General features: G+C 41.3%; 1 protein-coding gene across 8 annotated transcripts in view; it reads right to left on the reverse strand.

Annotated features, from left to right (window-relative positions):
- Positions 1 to 20,094, reverse strand: part of LOC109987898 (ankyrin-3-like) — a 130,509-nt gene that overhangs the window by 63,149 nt on the left and 47,266 nt on the right. For 5 of the 8 annotated variants that reach the window (XM_065959612.1, XM_065959615.1, XM_065959613.1 and 2 more), the window contains exon 2: positions 70 to 171. In XM_065959612.1, coding sequence (XP_065815684.1) covers positions 70 to 171 — 102 coding nt within the window. Of the gene's footprint in view, positions 1 to 69; positions 172 to 6,746; positions 6,798 to 7,440; positions 7,516 to 20,094 lie in introns of those variants that run through there. The other 3 variants (XM_065959617.1, XM_065959616.1, XM_065959614.1) reach the window with 2 other exon arrangements.

Below are 20,094 nucleotides of genomic sequence, written 5' to 3' on the forward strand. Positions count from 1 at the left end.
TCTTCTCACAGGAGCAAAAACACTCACAGGTACATTTTGGTTTCTCGCTAAGAGAGTCAGAAAACTTACCTGATTGCAAATGTTGATCTCAACCCCAGACTTGAGGTAGTCGAGGACCTTTTCAAGGTTTCCTGCCCGGGCAGCTCGCAGGTAACTTGCATTACTGTCAGACTGGGGAGGAGGAATGAGAGAAAGAGAGGCAGAAAATAAAGAGAGAGAAGAAAAAGAGAGGAGTGAGTATGGCATTTCAGACTATGGCAACATGCTGATCGTAAATAAACTATCAGCCTTCTATTTACACAGCATGGGCTGAAATGTTACTGTACCAGGTAGAACTCTGTCATAGTTCCTCAGAAATCCTCAAACATCTTAACAGGGGGAAAAACAAAGTCAACATCCGCACATGCAGCAGATCCATCGTCCATTTACAAGCCATATAAAGTCCACTGAACGCTCAGCATCTCCAAAAGTGAATCCATGAGAAAGCTAACAGCGGCACAGTGTTTCATCCCAACAATTCACGTCATTCCCCGTCATCCATCATATCCCAGCGGACCACTACTCCAGCTTTACATCCAAACGTCCCTGATGTCCAGAATGTAGGAAGTTCAGTGACCGGGTGGTCCTTCAAATCGCCACAGAGACCTCCTCTCCTGCACAAACATCTCCTCTGAATACAACAGTGTAGTCGCTGTGCTACGAGGAGCAGAGCATTATCTATTCTGCTCAGCTGTCCTTTACATCACTACAGAAATAGAGCTTTGCACACCAAAATAAAATGATGAGGCAAGCATGTTTTTGCCCCTTTAATAAATGCAGTGTGTATGTACGCGCATGCTTGTGTGTGAGAGAGGAGGAGAAAGGGACGGGGGTGGGGGGGTTGGGGGGGGGCATCAACTGAAGGATGAGACAAAGAAAAAGAGTCGGAGAGAATAAGAGAGGGAGGTTGTGATTCTTCAATATGCTCATGTAAGCTCCTTGGACATTTGGTTTGACACAAAATGACACAAAGCAAACTCTGCACATTTTGTTTTTGCTTCTTCGCGGCAGCTTTGCGAAGAGCATTTTGTAAAATCAGCACTGGAGCAGCTGAGAGCGGGAAGCTGTGATACTCCGCTTCCTAATAGCGGCTCAAAAACTAAATTCCCTTGAATTATCAAAAGCCCAGACCTGCTATTTTTAGCACCGTGGCCAGAGACACTTAGGATAAACTCAGTAGGGCAAAACGGGTACGAGCACTTATCCAACATTGTCCTCTCTACCTCCCCCTCACCGCGTTTTTTCCAAAAATAACTCTGACGAACATGGAAGCATCTGACCCAAAGCCAAAATGTGAGACAACCAGATTCAAATCTTGTTTTTGTGATAAACTGTGCGAGGAAAATATTTGTGTCTGTGTGTGCTCAAAGAGGTTGTTTAGTCAAACAAATTAATGGCAGATTAAGCTGTGTTAGCTGGAAACCAAGTCATTTCCTGAATATAAGAGACCATTAAGCTGCAGATCACATCTCTGCATCCAATCAGCCGACATCTAGAAAAAATCTTCTCCCTTATTCCCCACAGAGAGCAGTGTGACAGCATTGAACCGCTAATGATATTTCTGTTCTTGTGGCCTTGAGAAAAAGTCATGAAACAAGAGAGTGTGTCACTGGCACAGAGCCCGAACCTGCGCGAAAATAAGCGATGGGTCAAGAACAATAACAAGTAATATAACAGCCGCTACCTTTGAAAGGTGCATACTGAGCAGTGTTAAAAGTTTTAAAGAGGCATTATAAATGTTTGAGATAATGTTTTAAGAATGAGGCTGTTGGAAGCAATCAGCTGAGAGTAGCAGCTGCCAAAGAATCGACTGCTGCACTGACTGTCGCACACAGCCTGAGAAAAACCCAGAAACACCTGCAGCCAAACTGTAAACTATTTGTAGATAGATTATGATGGAATCTAGGTGAACACTCTAAGCTTTTCGCATTGCTTGTCTGATTGTGTTTGTATGAGTTTGGTAATTAATGGAGTCTACTTGTGTACCAGAATGTGTTTTGATCCTGTTATTCTTGATAATACCCAGAATAAAATCCGAACATACACAGCAACAAACAGAAAACTAACAAGAATTTATTTTGAAAAAGTTGCAATAGGGGTGCCGGTGGACGAGTGGTTGTACAGAGGCTCTAGTCCTCGTAGCGGGCAGCCCGGGTTCAAATCCGACCTGTGGCTCCTTTTCCACATGTCATTCCAAGCTTGCTCTCTCTCTCTCTCTCTCTCTCCCTGATTTCTAACTCTATCTATCTTTCTACCCTATCTCTACAATAAAGGCATAAAAAGCCCAAAAATAAATCTTTAAAAAAAAAAGTTGCAATCAAAAAACAAAGTCAGAACATTTGTTTCCATGACAATGCAAATATTACACATAAATATATTCATGATCTGAATCTGATTTCAATGATATAACATTACACATTATTACCACTATAAGACTGGGCTCTCCTGTACTCTTCCTCATTTGCCTTATTGATGTTCTTCTTCATCTCCTCATGGCGGTGTTTACTAAATACCGCTTCACTTTCTTTTTTTACTGTCTTGACAGAACAAAGACGTAATCAAAACACGTCCTACCATAGCTTTGTTATAACACATCTCACTGCATTTGAATTTTAAGACTTGCTTGAACTTTTCTGTTATTTTTATTTGTATTTTTTGATGTTTATCAACCTTTCTTCTGTTTCATTCCTTTCGTGAATTCTCTGGTATAACTTTCAACATGAACTTAATATTGTGCTCAGAACATCACCATCCAGCCTCGCATCTCCATCTATTATTCAAGTCAAAGTTCTCCCACATAATAAAATATCTATGCGGCATGTGTTTGCAAGTCTGCATGCTGGTACACATCAGAACAGTTGTCCAGTGTCTTACATAACCGACATGTGTCCTTTTTGTGCGCCAAGCTGTGTACAGCATGACTGAGTGACCCATGACTGTCAGAGCTTTGTTGTCACCAAATGCTTGACCGCTCTAAAACCTCTGACATGGAAGTACACGGATCACAGGCAACTAACATGCAAACAACTCAGAGATTTACACCATCGAATATTATCTTAGTAAGTAGATATGTCATACTGTAGTCATAGACTTAAACAATGGTACATTAACATACTTCCTTTGCTCTTACATTTAACATGTTTCTTTGAAGTTACCATCTTCAAATATCTTCTAGCGCTCCCTCATCCCGAGCTTAAGTGCCAACAGATTAAGTAGTCTTCTTCCATAAGTCACTCTTCATCACTCTCTCGCTGGTTTATCCCTTAATGCCATGTGACCAACATGTCCGAGCCTCCATCCGCATCATCTACGTCCAGCATGAGGGATCTTCAAGTCTTTGTGAATGAAGCATTTACACGGGACAGGGCGAGAGATTAGTAAGAGAAATATCATTAAGCCTCAGCAGATCAGAGGTTCAAAGAAAATGGGGCCATTAAAGACTAGGTTAAGCCTGAAGGAAAGCATTAATCTAATGCTGGATTGGAGGGAGAGGATGAGAGGGAGATGCATAGAAAGGGAAGTCTGACACACGAGTGAAAACCAGAAAAGCTCAGAATTATATCACTCCCAATTACAGAGTCGAAAATGCAGCTAATTTCCGGGTAAGTTGCTGTAAAGACCACAATTAACCATCCGAGCTCTAATTAAAAACACCCTCTGGTCACTGACTTGGTGTCTGCACATGCTCTAAAAAAGAGAAATACTACATGAAAGTGAAGCCTCAGTACTGCTAATAGGTTATCACACCTCTACTTCTTATTAAGATACTTTTAAAGGCATACTTTTGAAGAGGACCAACCTATTTAAGCTTAAAGCTAAAAACCTATCTCAGCTGGATCGATATTTTCCCTAGAATTTGACCTTAACGCTGTAGGCAGATTTCCCACTCTTTTGTAAACAGCTGATGAATAAGTGCGGTATGGCTGATTACTGTATATGATTTAGCAATTGTAAAATGTAAAATTCCCATTGAAAGACCTTTTTCCCCCCAAAATGCCTATTTTTTTTTACATCCAAAGAATCAACTTCTAATTCAATACTCCCAACTTCTATAATGAAGTTTTTCAGTATACAAAGTGTTTATAATGAAAAAGCATACTCACGAAAGACATTTGCATAAACAATTGAGGAATCCCTATCCCTTTTCTAAAAAAAAGACTAGGACAAAGGAAATGAAGAAGTGACATAGAAAACCTTAGATAAATTGCAAACTGAGATCAAATTATTTTCCACAAAGACTTTCAACTTACAAAAAAAGAATAGCTCATTCATTTGCCTTCACCTCTTTGAATTTTAATTGGTACTTTCAGAACAAAGCTGGAGTTTGTTGTCCAATGGTTCAGTTATTATTTAAGAGCCCTCAAGAATGAATTGATGAAAAAATATTTTGATTTATTTTATATTTATGGCAGAATACATATGGCACTTAGAAGTATAAAGTTCTGAAATGGTAGACAGTATCTCGTGAAAAACACTGAGCAGACAGGTTTTGGGGTGCCTCACATCGCCTTTATTCTATGAATGAAGACTCATGATGTTTAGAGCTGCACAGCGTTTGTTTTCATTTGTGCTGATTCTGTACTTGGCACTTTTTCTCTTATGACATCAGTGCAATGGATTGAGGATATTTAGATGTATAAAGACTGATAACACCAAGCTGCCGGACTGCAATGATGTCAGTTTGGCACTGTGCACTGAGAATGCCACAAAACAAAAACCTGACATCCATGTCTGAAAATGCATTTACAAATGTCTGCACACATTTACACGCTGGCTAATTCAATTTTATGTAGGCTGCAGCATAATACACAAACACAGACACACATGTTGAGGTGACTTGTGTTAGATCTGGGGGTAACTGAGTGAGCTTATAAGAGTAGAGCCAGACCAGCAGCGGCCGTATTGTTTCACTTTATCCCCTTCTCTCCTGACATCACAAAACACACAGCGATCCACAGCCCTACCAGCACAAAGACAGGGACATCCAACAGCAGACCACAACACCCAGTGGTGCCAAACAGCCTCACAGCACCAACCACAACATCCATTCCTCTTGTCTAGAAAGTGTAAAACGTCCCCAAAATCCCCTGCCTGCTAAGTCCTCCAAAGTACTGATTTCTATATTCTTCTTAAAGCTCAATTTAAAAGCGAATAGATAAATGTATGCCCCCACTTCACTGTCACATGCTTCTGCTAGAAAATCATTATTAAGGCTTTAAGAGGTATGGATGCAAAGCATGTTATTGGCAGCACAATGAATGTCAATCTATAACAGGCGTTTTTGCATCGAGGAGCCTCATCAGCCATGTTCTATGTACAGCTAATCTGCATCGGCTTTGTATATCTCGTGACTGTAATTATTGAATGCTGGTATCTAAATTACAACATGCCTTTTAAAAAAAACCTTTCAATTGACTTAATGTTGCAGACAGAAAGCACCACACATTTCAGGAGTTGCAAACAAGAGACATGTGGGTCAATGCATCATGTCTCCTTATGGCCACTTAGAGAAATGATTGTGAGAGGCAGCAAGAGTTTTTGAACAAATGAATGAATGAGCATGTCAGTAAATCACTTCCTGGATCAATAAAGTGTTTCAAGTCCGTATAGATCGCAACAATTAAACGTTTGTCGCTTCATTTTCCATGAAAGAAATGATTCCAGAGAACAGGGGGCAGTAGATACGAGCCATAAACACACCTTTCCGTGCTGACTAGAGAGTGTACAGAAAGCTTCTTCAAAGAAACCCAGGACTGAACAAGAAAAGATGAAGCTCGGAGAGTGAATCCAAAAAGTGAAGTTGCAAGAAGGACAAATAACCGATGAGCACAATCTCAAAAGTCAGTACAGTTGAGCTGAAAGTTACCCATCATTAGCTTTAAGAAGACTGTGTGAGTGAATTATCTTAACCACTAATAACTAGCCCAGCATACCACACCATATGCTTACCCGTCATCCCTTTTTTTGTACATAGGGATCTCTCAATCAACACAATATCGTAATCGATGTGATCGTAAAGTAGAGTGTAATCATGGGGGTTGATCTATTTGTTTTATAGATATTTTAACACTGAAATGTAGAATATTTTTTTCTTTAAAAAGAACCTTATTGTAATTTCTGTGTATTTGTTGTCTTGCTGAGAGGTGCATGAGAGGATTGTAAGAAGTCTCAAAATAAAAAGCTAGGCCCAGGAGATGGTTAGGTCAGCTAAGCATAAAAACATGAAACAGAAGGAAAAAGCTAACCTGCCTCTGTCAAAAAACAACAGAACGAAGGAACTTGTAACACTTGATCTTGAGTTTCTAGCAATGCCAAAGAAATGCCTTACTATTCTTTTTGAAGGGAAACACATCCAGCTTGATTAATGATTCAAACATAACTCTACAGGCAATATTAACACGCATGTCCACTGGCACTAAAGACACCAAACTCCCCGATGTGTTGCTTAAAAATCTCCTGCATATTATTACCCTGCAGACATACACTTTGCATGCGATTGCAATAGATCCTATTTCCATGTTTCACACACACCCAAACTCACCCATGCAGTCATAATTAACGAAACAGGACTGGTTCTTTGTAGTGGTTAAATCAACCTCTGAACCAGTCAGTAATAGAAGGTACATCATTTTTCTAAACTTATACACAATCACAACAAAAATCTACGTTTCCCGAATGAAACAAATCAAAATATCAGCACTACTCACTTGTGATAGAAAGACAGCACCTTCTTCCACAGCCATGTTCACTTTCTTTTCCTCTGACTTTCCCTCCTCTGTGAGTAGGAGAGTGAAACCTGAGCTCTGAGTGGCCAGCAAGCCAAGCAGCCAAACAGCCAACAAGTCATCTATTCAATCAGTCGGTCAGTCAGTCAGTCAGTCAGTCAGTCAGTCAGTTAGCGCTGTCCTTATCTTAACCTCGAGGGTATGCATCCCATGCAGAAGAAAGGGCAAGGTGCTATCAGCTCAGGTAACAGAGCAAAAAGAAAAATCACAGCACACCAATAAATCCTAGAATTGGCGGTAGCTGATACAACAGTTCCTTCCTCTGTCTGGACATCAGATGGAAGGATGGGGGAAAGAAAAGAGGTGAGTTTCAGGTGGGAGATGACAACGGTTGGTGGAAAAAGGAAAAAGAGGAAGGAGAGGGCTCTATCTAACAAGTCTCCAGTGGCGGGTAAAACAAAGCCCAGAGCACCTCGATTTCTTTCACGCTGCCGGAAGGACGCACACGTCAAATCCCCTCCGCTGCCACTCACCCTCCCTTGTCCCCTCTCTATCTCTATCTCCCTCTTTTTTTTTTTCTAAATGTGTCAACAAGAGTAAATCCCTGCTGCCTTGCAGAAAGCTGGCCCCTGCCCCAGAAAGCACCTTACGGACAGGGAGGAGGGTACTGACTTACCATAATAGCTGAGGCTTCTCCCTCCCTCTCTGCATCCTTCTTTTTCTTCCTCACCTTCATTTCCTCGTAGGAGGTGGGTGGGAGGGGGGGGTTGACAGTGTGATCTTGATATCCAAGGTTAGGGGACACAGGGGCGACTGAAAATAGCAGCTGAAACAAATACTTTGGCTAAAATGACACGACTGGGATATGTCACCCCCCCCCCCCACCCTTGCTCCTCTCTTGTTATCCCACCCACTCTCCCTCCCACTCATTCTCTCTGGTTCACTCTCCCTGCCTCCCTCAGTCTCTGCCAGCACGCTGCTCTTTATTGTCATCCTGCTTATCAGCTTTTTCCACTAACAAAGACGCGAGTGTGAGTGTTGTGTGTGTGTGTGTGCATGTGTCTGTGTTTGTTTGTCAGAAAAAAAATGTCCAGACTTGGCTTTGCAATACCTGGTAGAAGAAATCAAACCGTCATTAAAGCATGGACGCAAGCAGAAGCGAATATATGAGTTTCTACATTTGGAGGCGGGGATTAAGAGACAACAACAATACCCGCCGCTATTTGGGGCGAGTGGAAAAAAGAGGGGCACCCCAACATAAACGGGGGGCACTTAAACAGAGGATTAGGGGGCTTTCACTTTGGTATTAGGGACACCCTCTGTCCTCCCACCTCTCACACCCTAACAGACACGCCCCCACCCCCCCCCCCCCCCCCCCCCCCCCCCCACCACCACCACCGCAGTCGGCTAAGTGGGAGGTGGGAATGAGCAGCTCACCCCCATTCGTTTCTTCTACAAATCCTGCTCACAGTTGAGCCCCAGCACAGGAAGAGAGCAGCTAAGTTTGCTTACTTCTCTCCTGGAGATTGAACACAACAAAAGAAAAAAAAAAAAAAACCTGGATCTGATCGTTATCTGTGTGAGCAGAGGGGAAAACACATCTGAGGTGAAGCGTAACATCCAGCATAACTACCGTGTCCATGTTATAGGTATGACGTTGGGTTATTATTACACATGTGGGTGGTAATGGATCCGATTATCTTATCATAAAAGACCACCTACACTTGCATAAACCTTTTTTTTTTATGGTAGGCGGAAGCACAACCTTTTTCCATAATAGATACATGCGAAACCATATGGAGTGTCGATGTTAAACCAGTGCCCACCCTGGGGACCCCATCCCCCAAAACAGGTCACAAAGTGGTCACGAGATAATTAATTGTAGAATAATGAATTAAAAAGACATACTGCTACACAAAGATCTGTCTTTTCAGGCTGATTCAGATTGGGCCACCATAGTGGATAGGACAGTGAATAAGGTAGGAAACTGGGAAGAGAGAGACGGTAATGACATGCAGCAAAGTGCAAGGGGGCCGCCTGCTTTAAGAGCTATAACCTCTGTACATGGGGAATTCCCCCAATCATTTTCTTTTCACAACCATGATGGCTGCTGATGAGAAACTTCTCAAACAAAATGGACAGCAGTGCATATTATGTGCAAATGGTGAGTGACGGACACCATTCTGTACCATACAAAACAAGCTCCACCTAGCAGCCTACCACTAAGTCACATAAGCTTTGGAAGGAACCAGGTTAGCTGTTTTGGCTTGTTTCCAGTTGTCATGCCAAGAAAGGTTAACTGACTTTATATCTTGGTGTTTACCATATAGAAGTACAATTGCTTTCACAACCTTTCAACCAAAATCTTTAGGCAACAAAAAACGGTTATCACTTTTTTCTATTGGAGACTATAATACTGCATGTTGTTCTGTGACTGGAAGCAAACTTGTTCTCTCATTTGCAAATTGGACTGATGAAAATGCCCCTCCAAAAACCAACCCATCCACCTTTAATTGTATAGAATTGTACAATAAACTCATAATTCCTCTGAATAATCAGTGGGTGTTCACAAATCTTGTTTTGATAAGCAACCAGCCTATGGAAAATACCTGGGATGTGGTCACCCTTTCCTTCCGCCTGCTGTATACTGATAATGAATTAAAACAAAGTAGAACACACTCACAGTCGTATTTTTGTGGGAAATATTGCTGTTTATTCAGGGCTGCCTATAAAATCAGTCAGATGCACACCTTCACACAGACAGAACAAACAGTCACATGCTGCCATTCATGCCTCAGCCGCTGCCTTACATTCTGTCACTGTTCCAGAGGAATGGCACCAAAGCATTGTGGGTATTTTCTAGTGCTATCAACTTTCAGATCAGAGATAAAGAGAGCGAGAGGGCGAGTGTCCGAGAAGCTGAACAGGAGAGAGAGAGCGAGCGAGAGATAGAGAGAGAGAGAGCGACAGCGGTGGGAGCTGACAGAGTGACAGATGCTCTGTACCAGAAGAGACCAGCTGATCGTGTGATTGGTGGATCAGAAGCCCCTCCGTGCTAACGCTGCAGTGAACAACACGCCTTGGAAACAGCAAGGTTACCATGGCTACAAGGGAAGGTTACAACAGAAGAGGATGGAAGTCAAGCCTACTTATAGAAAATTATCTCTTTTGACACAGTTGCGCTCATACACTTGTGCGTGAGCTCAAACACACACACATACTGTATGCACACACGCGCACTTAAACAAACTCACACATGCAAATCATTGCAGACATTCGTGTGTTCTGCCTCAAAATAATGTAACAAACAGCTCTAAGATAAATTGACATAACTGTGAAGAAGGAGTGAGGGATATTGACTGTAATCCTAAATCCTAGGAGACATTTTAGGAAAAAAAATGTAACATGACAACGATGACGAAATTAGAATTGTTAATTTTTTGTTCTATTGACCTAGAAAAGCCCGCCACCTCTGACAAATCATTTACTGTAATATTGCGGTATTAGATAACCTTCAAGAGTCATCTCAATTTTAAACTAATTAAACATCATATTTACTCTTGTGTGTCACTATAATAATTCATTTTTCAGCCACCGCGAGCTCAGTGCTGTCTCATATAACATATTTAACCATATAGGGTAACAAATAAAAAACACTGAAAATATTTTCTTTAATCTCGAAGTGCCGTATTGTGACATCCAACCCTAACAGAAAAAGTGTTTTTATATTAAAAAGGAATACAAATGGCTCTTGGCTCATCTATTTGTCTCCCTTCAGGCTCTCCTCTCCTGGATTCATAAACATACACAAGCTCAGCCTCCACAGAGGAGCCGTGAAATATCACACGAGCCTCATTTCTATGGAGTATCCTCAATGAACACACAATACAGCAGACGGATATTTATTGCTCCTGCTGCAAGGAGCACGCTCAAGGGCACAGCTCCCCTCTGTCACCTGGGACATGAAACCACTGGGGGAGGGAGGAGGAGAGGAAGTGAGGGAGGGATGGAGGGAGGGAGCTGAGAAAGCAGGGAAGAGAGGAGGAGGGGAAAGAGGGAAGGGAAAAAGGAAGCTAGGTGAACCCCTGAGCAAGGGCAGCAGTTGTATTGGCAAATCTCAGAAATCATCACTGACCACAACTGCCTAGTTTGACTAAACTAAATGTGCAACAGATTTATAATGACCCTGAATTGTAGACAAATTAAAGTATGTGCTGAATAATCCCATTTTATAAGACATAAGGATGAATTGCAGCCTTATTAGCATATGTAGTCCCCAGTTCTACAAATGCTGCACACATGGAGTCTCCTGTCCCTGCACTGTCTAGGTGCAGGGACAGTAATGCTGACACTGACATGGGGAGAACCTGAATGTCGCATTGGATTTCATCCAACTGACTCGTCAGCTGTACAGGTGAAACCTACACAAAAGTGCTCCGTTGCTGGATCGATAGCCTGCCAAGAAGTCACCCATAAGAATAGCTCCAGAAGACGATACATGGAAATACAGTCGGAGGGGGGGGGGGGAGGGTGAACAGGGAAAAGAAAGACGCAGGGGGTGACATTTAAGAATGAATGTAAAGTCCTTACATCTGTGCAGGTACAATGTTATGGGATACATACTCCCACATAATCTATACAGAGTTTGCTTATTTATGCCATTTGAGGACAATAAAGACAAATATAACTTTACTGATAGAGTTTCTGGAAGTATTTAAGGCTGAGGATTGGTCTTATGACTGTAAAGGAAAGAGGAAACAAAGAAAAAGGTACAGCTGTGTATGTAACCAAAATGAATGATGGACGTCTTAGAGACATAAGAGAGTGGCGGCAGAAAAACAGAGAAGGACACACAGAATGTTGACCTAGGGATGGCCTGAGTGAGAAAACAGAAGGACAGGGTTCAGGGCCAAACTGTGACAAGAGACCAAAAGAAAACTAAACAACATACCAGAGTTAAGTCAAATCTGGCACAAAATCACAGACATCAAACTCCTCCTCTGCTTCCTCCTCCTCCTCCTCTTTCCCTCTTGTAGCCTAGTTTTGACCCGCAGCAGTCCTTGTTCAACAGTCAAACACTGGACTCTGGTGGACAGTCTCCCACATGACAACTGTATTAAACATTAGGGAGGTCTGTGACCTCAATCAGAGTGAATGAACTGCAACAGGATATGTCGTACAATTAACTTGATTCTTTGCCTGATATGAAAATATTAAAGTTGAGTTGAGTGTAGATCTTTTGTTATTCCCTTTGTTATCTGGGCTTTTCCCTCCAATACTTAAAAAAATCTGCAATCAGTGTCCGATTTACACCAGCCCTCTTTTTGTCTCCATCACCCTCTGAGGTCAATTTCTAAATCTTCAGCTGCTTAATGCTCAACTACTATGACATGCGAGAAAGGAGCCACAGGCTGGACTTGAACCTGGGTCGCCCGCTTCAAGGTCTTTTGCCTTCTTACAGAGGCATGACCTAACCGCTAGGCCATCTGTGCCCGATCAACCATTCTTTTAAAGCTGCATTGGTGATGTTTTTACTAAATGGCAAACTTTTTGGGGTTTTCCATAAGGAGAAAAAAGTCTGCTATTGCCATAACAATGAGCTATAAGATGTTAAAATAAAGTCCAGTACAGCTGAGGGGAACTGCAAATCTCTGTGTTGAACTCTCAGTGGGTTAATCACTATATTCAACCTCTTTCACATTAAAAATGCAAACCTTTATTATAACACAACTTGAAGTGAAAGCTGCTTTATGAAATAACTGAAAGAGTGAAATCAGAACATGGCACAAATCTAGAGTTATACTTTGTTTTATCAAACAGAGCACCACATTCAATCAGTAATCCACAGTTCTTATTTCTGACAAGAACAAAATCTTAAAACACCTTTCGTGACAAAAAGGCAGTCCTCCACAGAGAGACATTTTCTCATGAGTGACTTCCCACTCTATGTGCTGAATTAATGGGACATCAAAATGCAAATGACTAACCAGTAGATGGATTGAAATGACTATTTCCAATAATAAGAGTCAATCTTGTGTGAACAGCAGGTAGCAAAAGTGAGCTGTGGGAGCTAGAAATGAGATGAGTTAGACTTTAAGTGTTTGTGTGGTTGCATAGAGACGAGAAGAGGGTATGTGTGACACATGCATGTATGAATTCTTAAAGAGTATTGGGGGGGAAATGAAGCATGAAATCAGATCATGAAAGGAGGAAGGAGAGTAAGTAGGACATATGAAATCAAACAAGAAGACGAAGTAGTGTGAGCAGAGTCTGTGTTATACACGCACACATGGATTAATGCTGTAAAGATATAACAGCCTAATGTACTTACAGAGACACACACACCTTTTACACACAGAGATAAATGCACGGGGAAGCAAAATAAACCTTCGGGATTTTCTTTCTCCTTCTATTTCTTTAGGTGTCATAAACTTGAACACCTGTCCTGTGCTGATATGACATGATTTATACAATCGTCTGTTTCATCTCTGACTTCTCAAGTTAAAGACGACGCTGAAACAAGCGGGGATGTTAGATCTGACGCTGATCCAGAGAAGGCAGAGGAACAAAGAAAACAAGCAGAAAGAACTCTATTTCTTCCGCAAGCTCTCTCTAAGTCTCGGCTGTTCTTGTGTTGCAGTTGACAAGAAAAATTGCTCTTTTAAGTATCTTTCAAAAGAGTCACAAAGGTGCATGATTAAACCACTTCATCAACTGTAGACATCCATTACTGACGATCATCACTCTGTTCCTCCTCTCCATTTCTTCAAATTAATCTCTGGAAGAATACAAGCATTGTGGATGGAGGGAAAGAAAGCTTTGAGAATTTCCTTTCCTTTCCATCCTCGCTCCTTTAGATCCTGCTTTTCACATATCTTCTTCTATCATTTTTCCCGGTCTCCTCTCTTTCCTTTCCATCTTCTATCTACACTTCTCTTCTAGGTCAGTTTGACTCACATCTCCTTGCCTTTGTCTTTCCCCCACACGGACGTCATCACTCAATATTTCTAAACGACGCGTATTCTACTAAACCCACATTTTGTGACTGCATGTATTATAAACAGTGAACTATACATCATAATTGAAACTTATTCCAACCTTCTTTCTGTTTTAATGGCTAACCATCACAGCTGGGCTACAATAGAAATGACTATGATATGGAAAAAGGGAGAAAGTCTAAAGGATTGTCTCTATGGCATCTCAGTTCAAAAGGGAATAATCAAATTGAAGGGGATGTGACATTTAGAGGTGAACATTGTGTGTAGGTCATCAGCTGTGAAATAATTGTATTGAAACTTTGGAAAATGATACGATAAATACAGGCATCACAAAGTCTGTCTTTAATACGTTATGATGGGGCTTGTATTTGAGCTGAGACTAAAATGGTAAATCGATTTCAGTTACATTTATATCAACTAAAACACAATAGAAATATGATCCCTCCGGGGTTTATTTACTTACAGACGTTAAAATAAAATAAAATATATTTCTCCTGTTATTAAAAAACAAATGCATACATGTTGGTCTGTGTCTTAAAGAATATGGATCCATGTTTCCACTTTGTTTTAAAGATTTAGAATCATTGATGAACTAAAAAATATCCATCGATCCATATCACTAACTCATTTTAACCCTACTTTTTATTTCCCAGTCTGAAGGAAACTTCAGACAATAACTTTCTAGAGAACATTTAACCTCAAAATCTGTTTCTCATGTGTCTAAAGTTCAGGTTGTCTTCTAGAACTGGAGGCAGCGAGGCTAACAGACATCATAAAGGCTAAGTGAGTAGTTAAAGATGTATTTGAGTCTGCATGTGTACGCAGGTTTCTGCCATAGATACTCTGAACTGTATACAGTATGTGAATATTTGCAGCTGTGTACAGTATCAATGTGTGTGTGTGTGTATGTGGGTTTGTGTGTGAGCTGGTGATAATCATCTGTCTGCTGAGACCTCAGCAGACAGAGAGTCTCTCCTCCACTCTTTATGAGAAGTAGAAAGCAAAGACTAAAAGCTTCCTGTCCACATTATCGCTTCTCACAAAACCACTAGGAAAATACAGTTATCCTAATGCTCTCACATCCAAAAAAAAACACTTGCTGTACCTGGGGAGCTACTATGCGTTCATATTGAAGGACTTGAAGAACTACAACTATGCGGTGTTGTTGGCATTCAACTTCTTAAGTCTCTCAAACTACAAAAATTGACATGGGGTGACATATTTACTGACAATCAGTCAAACAAAATGCTAAATTTAAAGTAGAGTTTGATGCGCGTCGAACTTGCAAATCGTGCCTGTAAGTTTAAGAGAACCAGACAAAGCTGTTGCAGAGATTCCCCTTGATGAATTATCAAACTCTTCCAGTATGAAAGCTGGCATATAAACAAACGCCTCTCTGCTGTAATCTCCCAGCTGAAGAATCCGCACAGCAAAGAGCCAAATAACAAAAAACAGGCCTTCATTGTCAAATAAAGTCTGTCACTAAAACCAAACTAAATCTGTTGTAAATGTAATTTCTGTGGCTCCCACTATAACAATTTGATAGCTCATAAAGCTATCTATAAAACAGACAGAGGACTGTTTTTTTAGCGTTTAGGAAGGGCTGAATGAAGTGCAGAGTGCTCTAAGTGTTTTCGCCTGATCTTTGGCAGGCAGAGAGCACCAGACGAGAGCAGCGCATGAGCCATCTGTCCCCCCTGAACCCCCCTCGTTCTCCACACACATCACACCCTCACTCATGAAGGCAGACAGAAACGTGCATGAAGGACGTCAACTACATTTACCCCCTGGTTTAGGTGCATTTAAAGACGGAAAAAGATGTAAAGCTTTGTGAGGAAATTTGACAATGAAAGGGTGTTTTAAACCCGATGTTCAACATGCTCTCCAGTCAAACTGATGATCTTCCATTTATATGTTTGAGACTGGTGTACCCTCCTCCACAAATTCACAAAACAGCCTACTATACTATAGTAATGGTTTTTGAGATGCTGGCGATTCTGCTTGGCAAACAGAAGGCTATTAAATGCTGGAACGACCAGCTGCCCCCCAGGCAACACAAAGTAATAGGCTGTTGAACGGGGAGGCCCAAATCCATAATAGAAGCAGCAGCTCCCCCTCAAACGTAGCAACAAGACAGGCAATGTGAGTGTTGGGAGTAAAGAAATTCACTTTTGTATTGTTCCTAAGGAATGGTCACTATATCCCTTAAGACAACAGCTACAACAGGATTCCCTAAACTGCCATTGAAATACAATTAATAATTTAAAGTATGAAAAACGTATCCAGTATTGTTAAATCAGCCACTGGAAAAAAAAAAGCAAGACGTTAATTTATCAGGCTCCTCATTGCAATAACGATGCAATGGCCAGACTACAACATCAATACCTGGGGTCACGGGAGTTTAAGGGGTCAAACGGGTCATGCGTGGCCTAAAGAAGGCTTTCAATACTGTTAAAAGGACGGAGCAGAGGAATGGTCATTCAATCTGTCTGCATGAAGCAGCTTAATAAGCAGATTAATAATACCAGCAGATGTCAGTGCAACAGTCCCAGGCTTTACATATGAGGCGGAGTTGCCTTTCCATCATGTGACTTTCTGTGAGAAAAAACAATTAAAAAATGCTTCTTTGTTGTTTTTCTCTTTCTAATGCAGGCTATGCTTATAAGCTCATAAGTCTCTTTACCAAGTGAGCTTTGTTTATCACAGGACATGGGACACTGAAATCGATAGAGGGAGGGGTACAAGATGATCCAGAATGTCTCTCCCCCTTCTTTTCTCTCTGGAATAATTTCAGTTGGCTGTTTCCTTTTCCAGGGCCACAATGGATTATGAATTTGATCCACTGGTATGCCCTATTAAAGTGACAGTAACATCACTTTGCACAGCTGGTTCAGATATTTTGCAAGACAGCTTGAGCGTCGTGCAAGTCAACATTTGGTGGAACTTACACTGCACAGATACGTAGGTGTAAACACAGCAGTTTATTTGGAGGATGCAAGCTGTCAAACTGAACTGGCTGAGTATGCAGCTGACGGCTAGTGGGACTGTTTCAAAGTGCATGCTTTCAACTGGTTATAACTGAGCCTGATGCCATACTGATAACAACACTTTGTGCAAATATGTTTTAAGTGGCAGCATTACCTTCTTTTTTATCAACTTAACTTTATTGACCACAAGGGTAAAACTATTTTGAAGCCAGGTAAAACCAATAGAATAGACAAAAGAGACACAGACTCAGATGCAAAAAAAAAAAAAAACAATCTTGAATACAAGATTACAGCAAGTGGCAACAGGAGGTGGAGATGAATTCAAACCATAATTAAAACGATCATAAAAAAGTAGAAATTAAAGCAAATAAAGTGTAAAGGAAAATGGTTAATCTACTGGGTTAATTAAAAACTGTTAGGGAAAAACCTCAAAAAGAGATGTTTACGCAAACTATTATGATGCATGTCTGCAAAAAAAGTCAGATCAAATGCTAGATGAAGAGCTTCCATGCAATATGGGTGAAATATACCAAGCTTAAAAATCTAATCAAGCAGCAAAATATGTATGAAAAAGAGAAATTGTCCAACTATTCAACAAGCTAGAATGTGCCTTACTACTGGCTTTCATTACACTTAAATGGGTTTAAATACCCCTCCTTCCAGTTTCTGCCATCAGACAGATGCTACAAAGTCCCTCTGGCCCGGAGAAACACCAACATAAAATCCTCCATTCCCTCTGCAATAACCACCCTGAACAAAATAAAATAGACACTTTTTTTATCAGCTGTTGTTTTTAACAGGTCCCTTTTAATGTCTGCACATTTGTTTTTGTGTTTTTAATGTGAGTTGTGTTTATTGTTTGAGTCTGTCAAAAGAAAAATGCAGTCACTGTTGGGACAGACGATAACGTTGATCTATCTATCTATAGTACGTCAGAATGTGATTTAAATGAAAATATGGTGGGCGCATGGGATAACAGCTCAGCTAGCTCAGTCTAAAGAAAACAAAACCAGAACCTCAATCGATCACTTCTTAGTAAATCACAGAACTTAATTTCTTTGATCAAATAAAGATAAAAACACACAAACTAAATGGGGTAGTTTTACTGAGGGGTTTGTTCCTGAGTATTTCTTCTTATTATTTTAGGATTCTTTTTGAAGGCTTCTTATTGTGTTTAAGTAGAAGACAGTGGCTAGAGTAAGAAAGTGGGACGTGAGAGAGGAGAATGACATGCAGCAATGACATAAGCGCGCAGTACAACCACTAGGCTATCTGGCACCCTGTCCCGGACTATTTTCTGGCAACAGAAAAACTATTCCTTTAATGCCTCATGTTCACAGTGAGTCAAACATCTGGGTGAGAACTTGATGATGTACTGTGGTTTGCAGTTCACTGTGTAACTGTCACAGTAGTTTAAGGCAACAACCAGTAAATGTCTGCTGGCAGTTTGGACTCAGACTGTTGTCCTGCACGGCAGACAGTTTTTTTTTTTTTTTTATCGTGGGTGGCAGCACTTTTATACTTTAGACCAGCATTACTCCTGTAGCACTCAAATCTGTGACAGACATCCTCAGGAGCAGACCCCTCCTCCTTCTGTTTGAGGGTGTGTGGGCTGACCTCCTCTGACCCCCCACTGTGTCCATCCATCCATCAAACACAGCCAGAGCTAACTGCTTACCAAGGCTGCAGACACATGCTCTCACACACAGCAAGAAAAAAAATACACGTTCACATACAGTAAGAGGTCTTAAACACACATTTTGTGCACAAAGCAGCCAGGGTGTACACACTCATGCACACACCTACACACAGTCATTTTGCCTGCCATGGTACTAGATGCTCCAGCAGGTAGCTTCAAGGTCGCAGCTGAGCAGAGAGACTAATGACCTATAATAAGACCCAACCTTGACTGATGGGTACAGTCAGTTAGCTTGGCTATAGCAGCCAACAGAGCAGCACACACCCTCTCTCTATCTCCATCCCACACATGCACACACACAGTGAATGCTCTGCTTTACAGCTCAGCATCGTTGTTCTGCTCTCTCCTCTGAGGTGGACTCTGACCTGCTGTACTTAATTTTACCTCCTCTAGTCCAGCAGTCTTGTCTCATCTCTCCTTGCATTGAGGTTTGTTGATTATTTTCAGTTTAAATCTGAGTTACTGGAACGATGTCAGTAGGTGACATAATTGGGACATACGAAAAACTGGTAATTTGAGCATGAATGGCTTTTCCCTCACTGCAGAAAAGACGGATTTACTTGAATTGTATTGAAACAGAGATCTTGGTTATTTTTAAAGCAGTATGTCTGTGATCCCATAAGGGCACCTTGATGCTCTGACGTGTCAACAACAACTCAAACGGTCAAATCACATCTGTATAGTCTCTGCCCCCACACTCAGCTCACCTTGAAGGGCTTCCTCTGTGTAACATTAACATGTATGCCATCTAAACATACATATTAAAAAGACTTAATGCAGTCATGGTAATTGGACTTTGGACAGGGTTAGGGTTTTTACACTGCATGTCACATTCACACCACATTCACACACTGATGACAGATGCTGCTTCTTAAAGTGCCCAACTGCCCAATAACACGATACCATTTAGAAACATTCACATGCCACCGGCTTAGCAGCAAGAGTAATGTGCGTTTAAGTGTCTTGCCAAAAGACCCTTGAACATGTGGCTGCAGAAGCTGGGGATCCGACCCCAACCATCCAGTTGAGAGACTACCGACTCGACCTTTGAGTCAGAGCTGCCAATGACTTAAAAAAACGAGTGTATTACACTTTAAACAACTCTACTTCATCAAAGAAATACAGTCATTCTGAGGGTTAAGACTTGAAGTCATGATGACCTCTGAGAGGAACAAGCACAGCTTTTTGTTGTTGTCAACTCTGTCATTTCTGCTTAGTTCCAACACATTTTCTAATTGGTCATTTCAGCAACTTGTATGTGTGTGTGTGTGAGTGTTTGTCCATCATTTTGCCTAACGGCTGGTTTGGCCATTTGTCTGTCAGGATGGAAGGTCCCAGAAAAGTTTAAAGTGCAGATGGCTGACACACAGCTGACAGGATACCAGTCAGCAACACACACACACACACACACACACACACACACACACACACACACAGACAGCAACCTAGTCAGCAGCAACACTAACAACAACCTGACTCATGTTGCTGCGTCTTGGTGCATCACATCAAGCCTTCATGCTGAGAGATGGCAAAGTGTGACAGACAGAACTCCATACAGACTGAAATTAAGATGTTTTATCCTTTTTGCTACTGCAGGATAACAGTACAGCCCTCACACCAATAATCAATTAATCTGTAAACAGAAA

This window comes from Labrus bergylta, chromosome 10, assembly GCF_963930695.1.
Source record: "Labrus bergylta chromosome 10, fLabBer1.1, whole genome shotgun sequence".
NCBI lineage: Eukaryota > Metazoa > Chordata > Actinopteri > Labriformes > Labridae > Labrus > Labrus bergylta.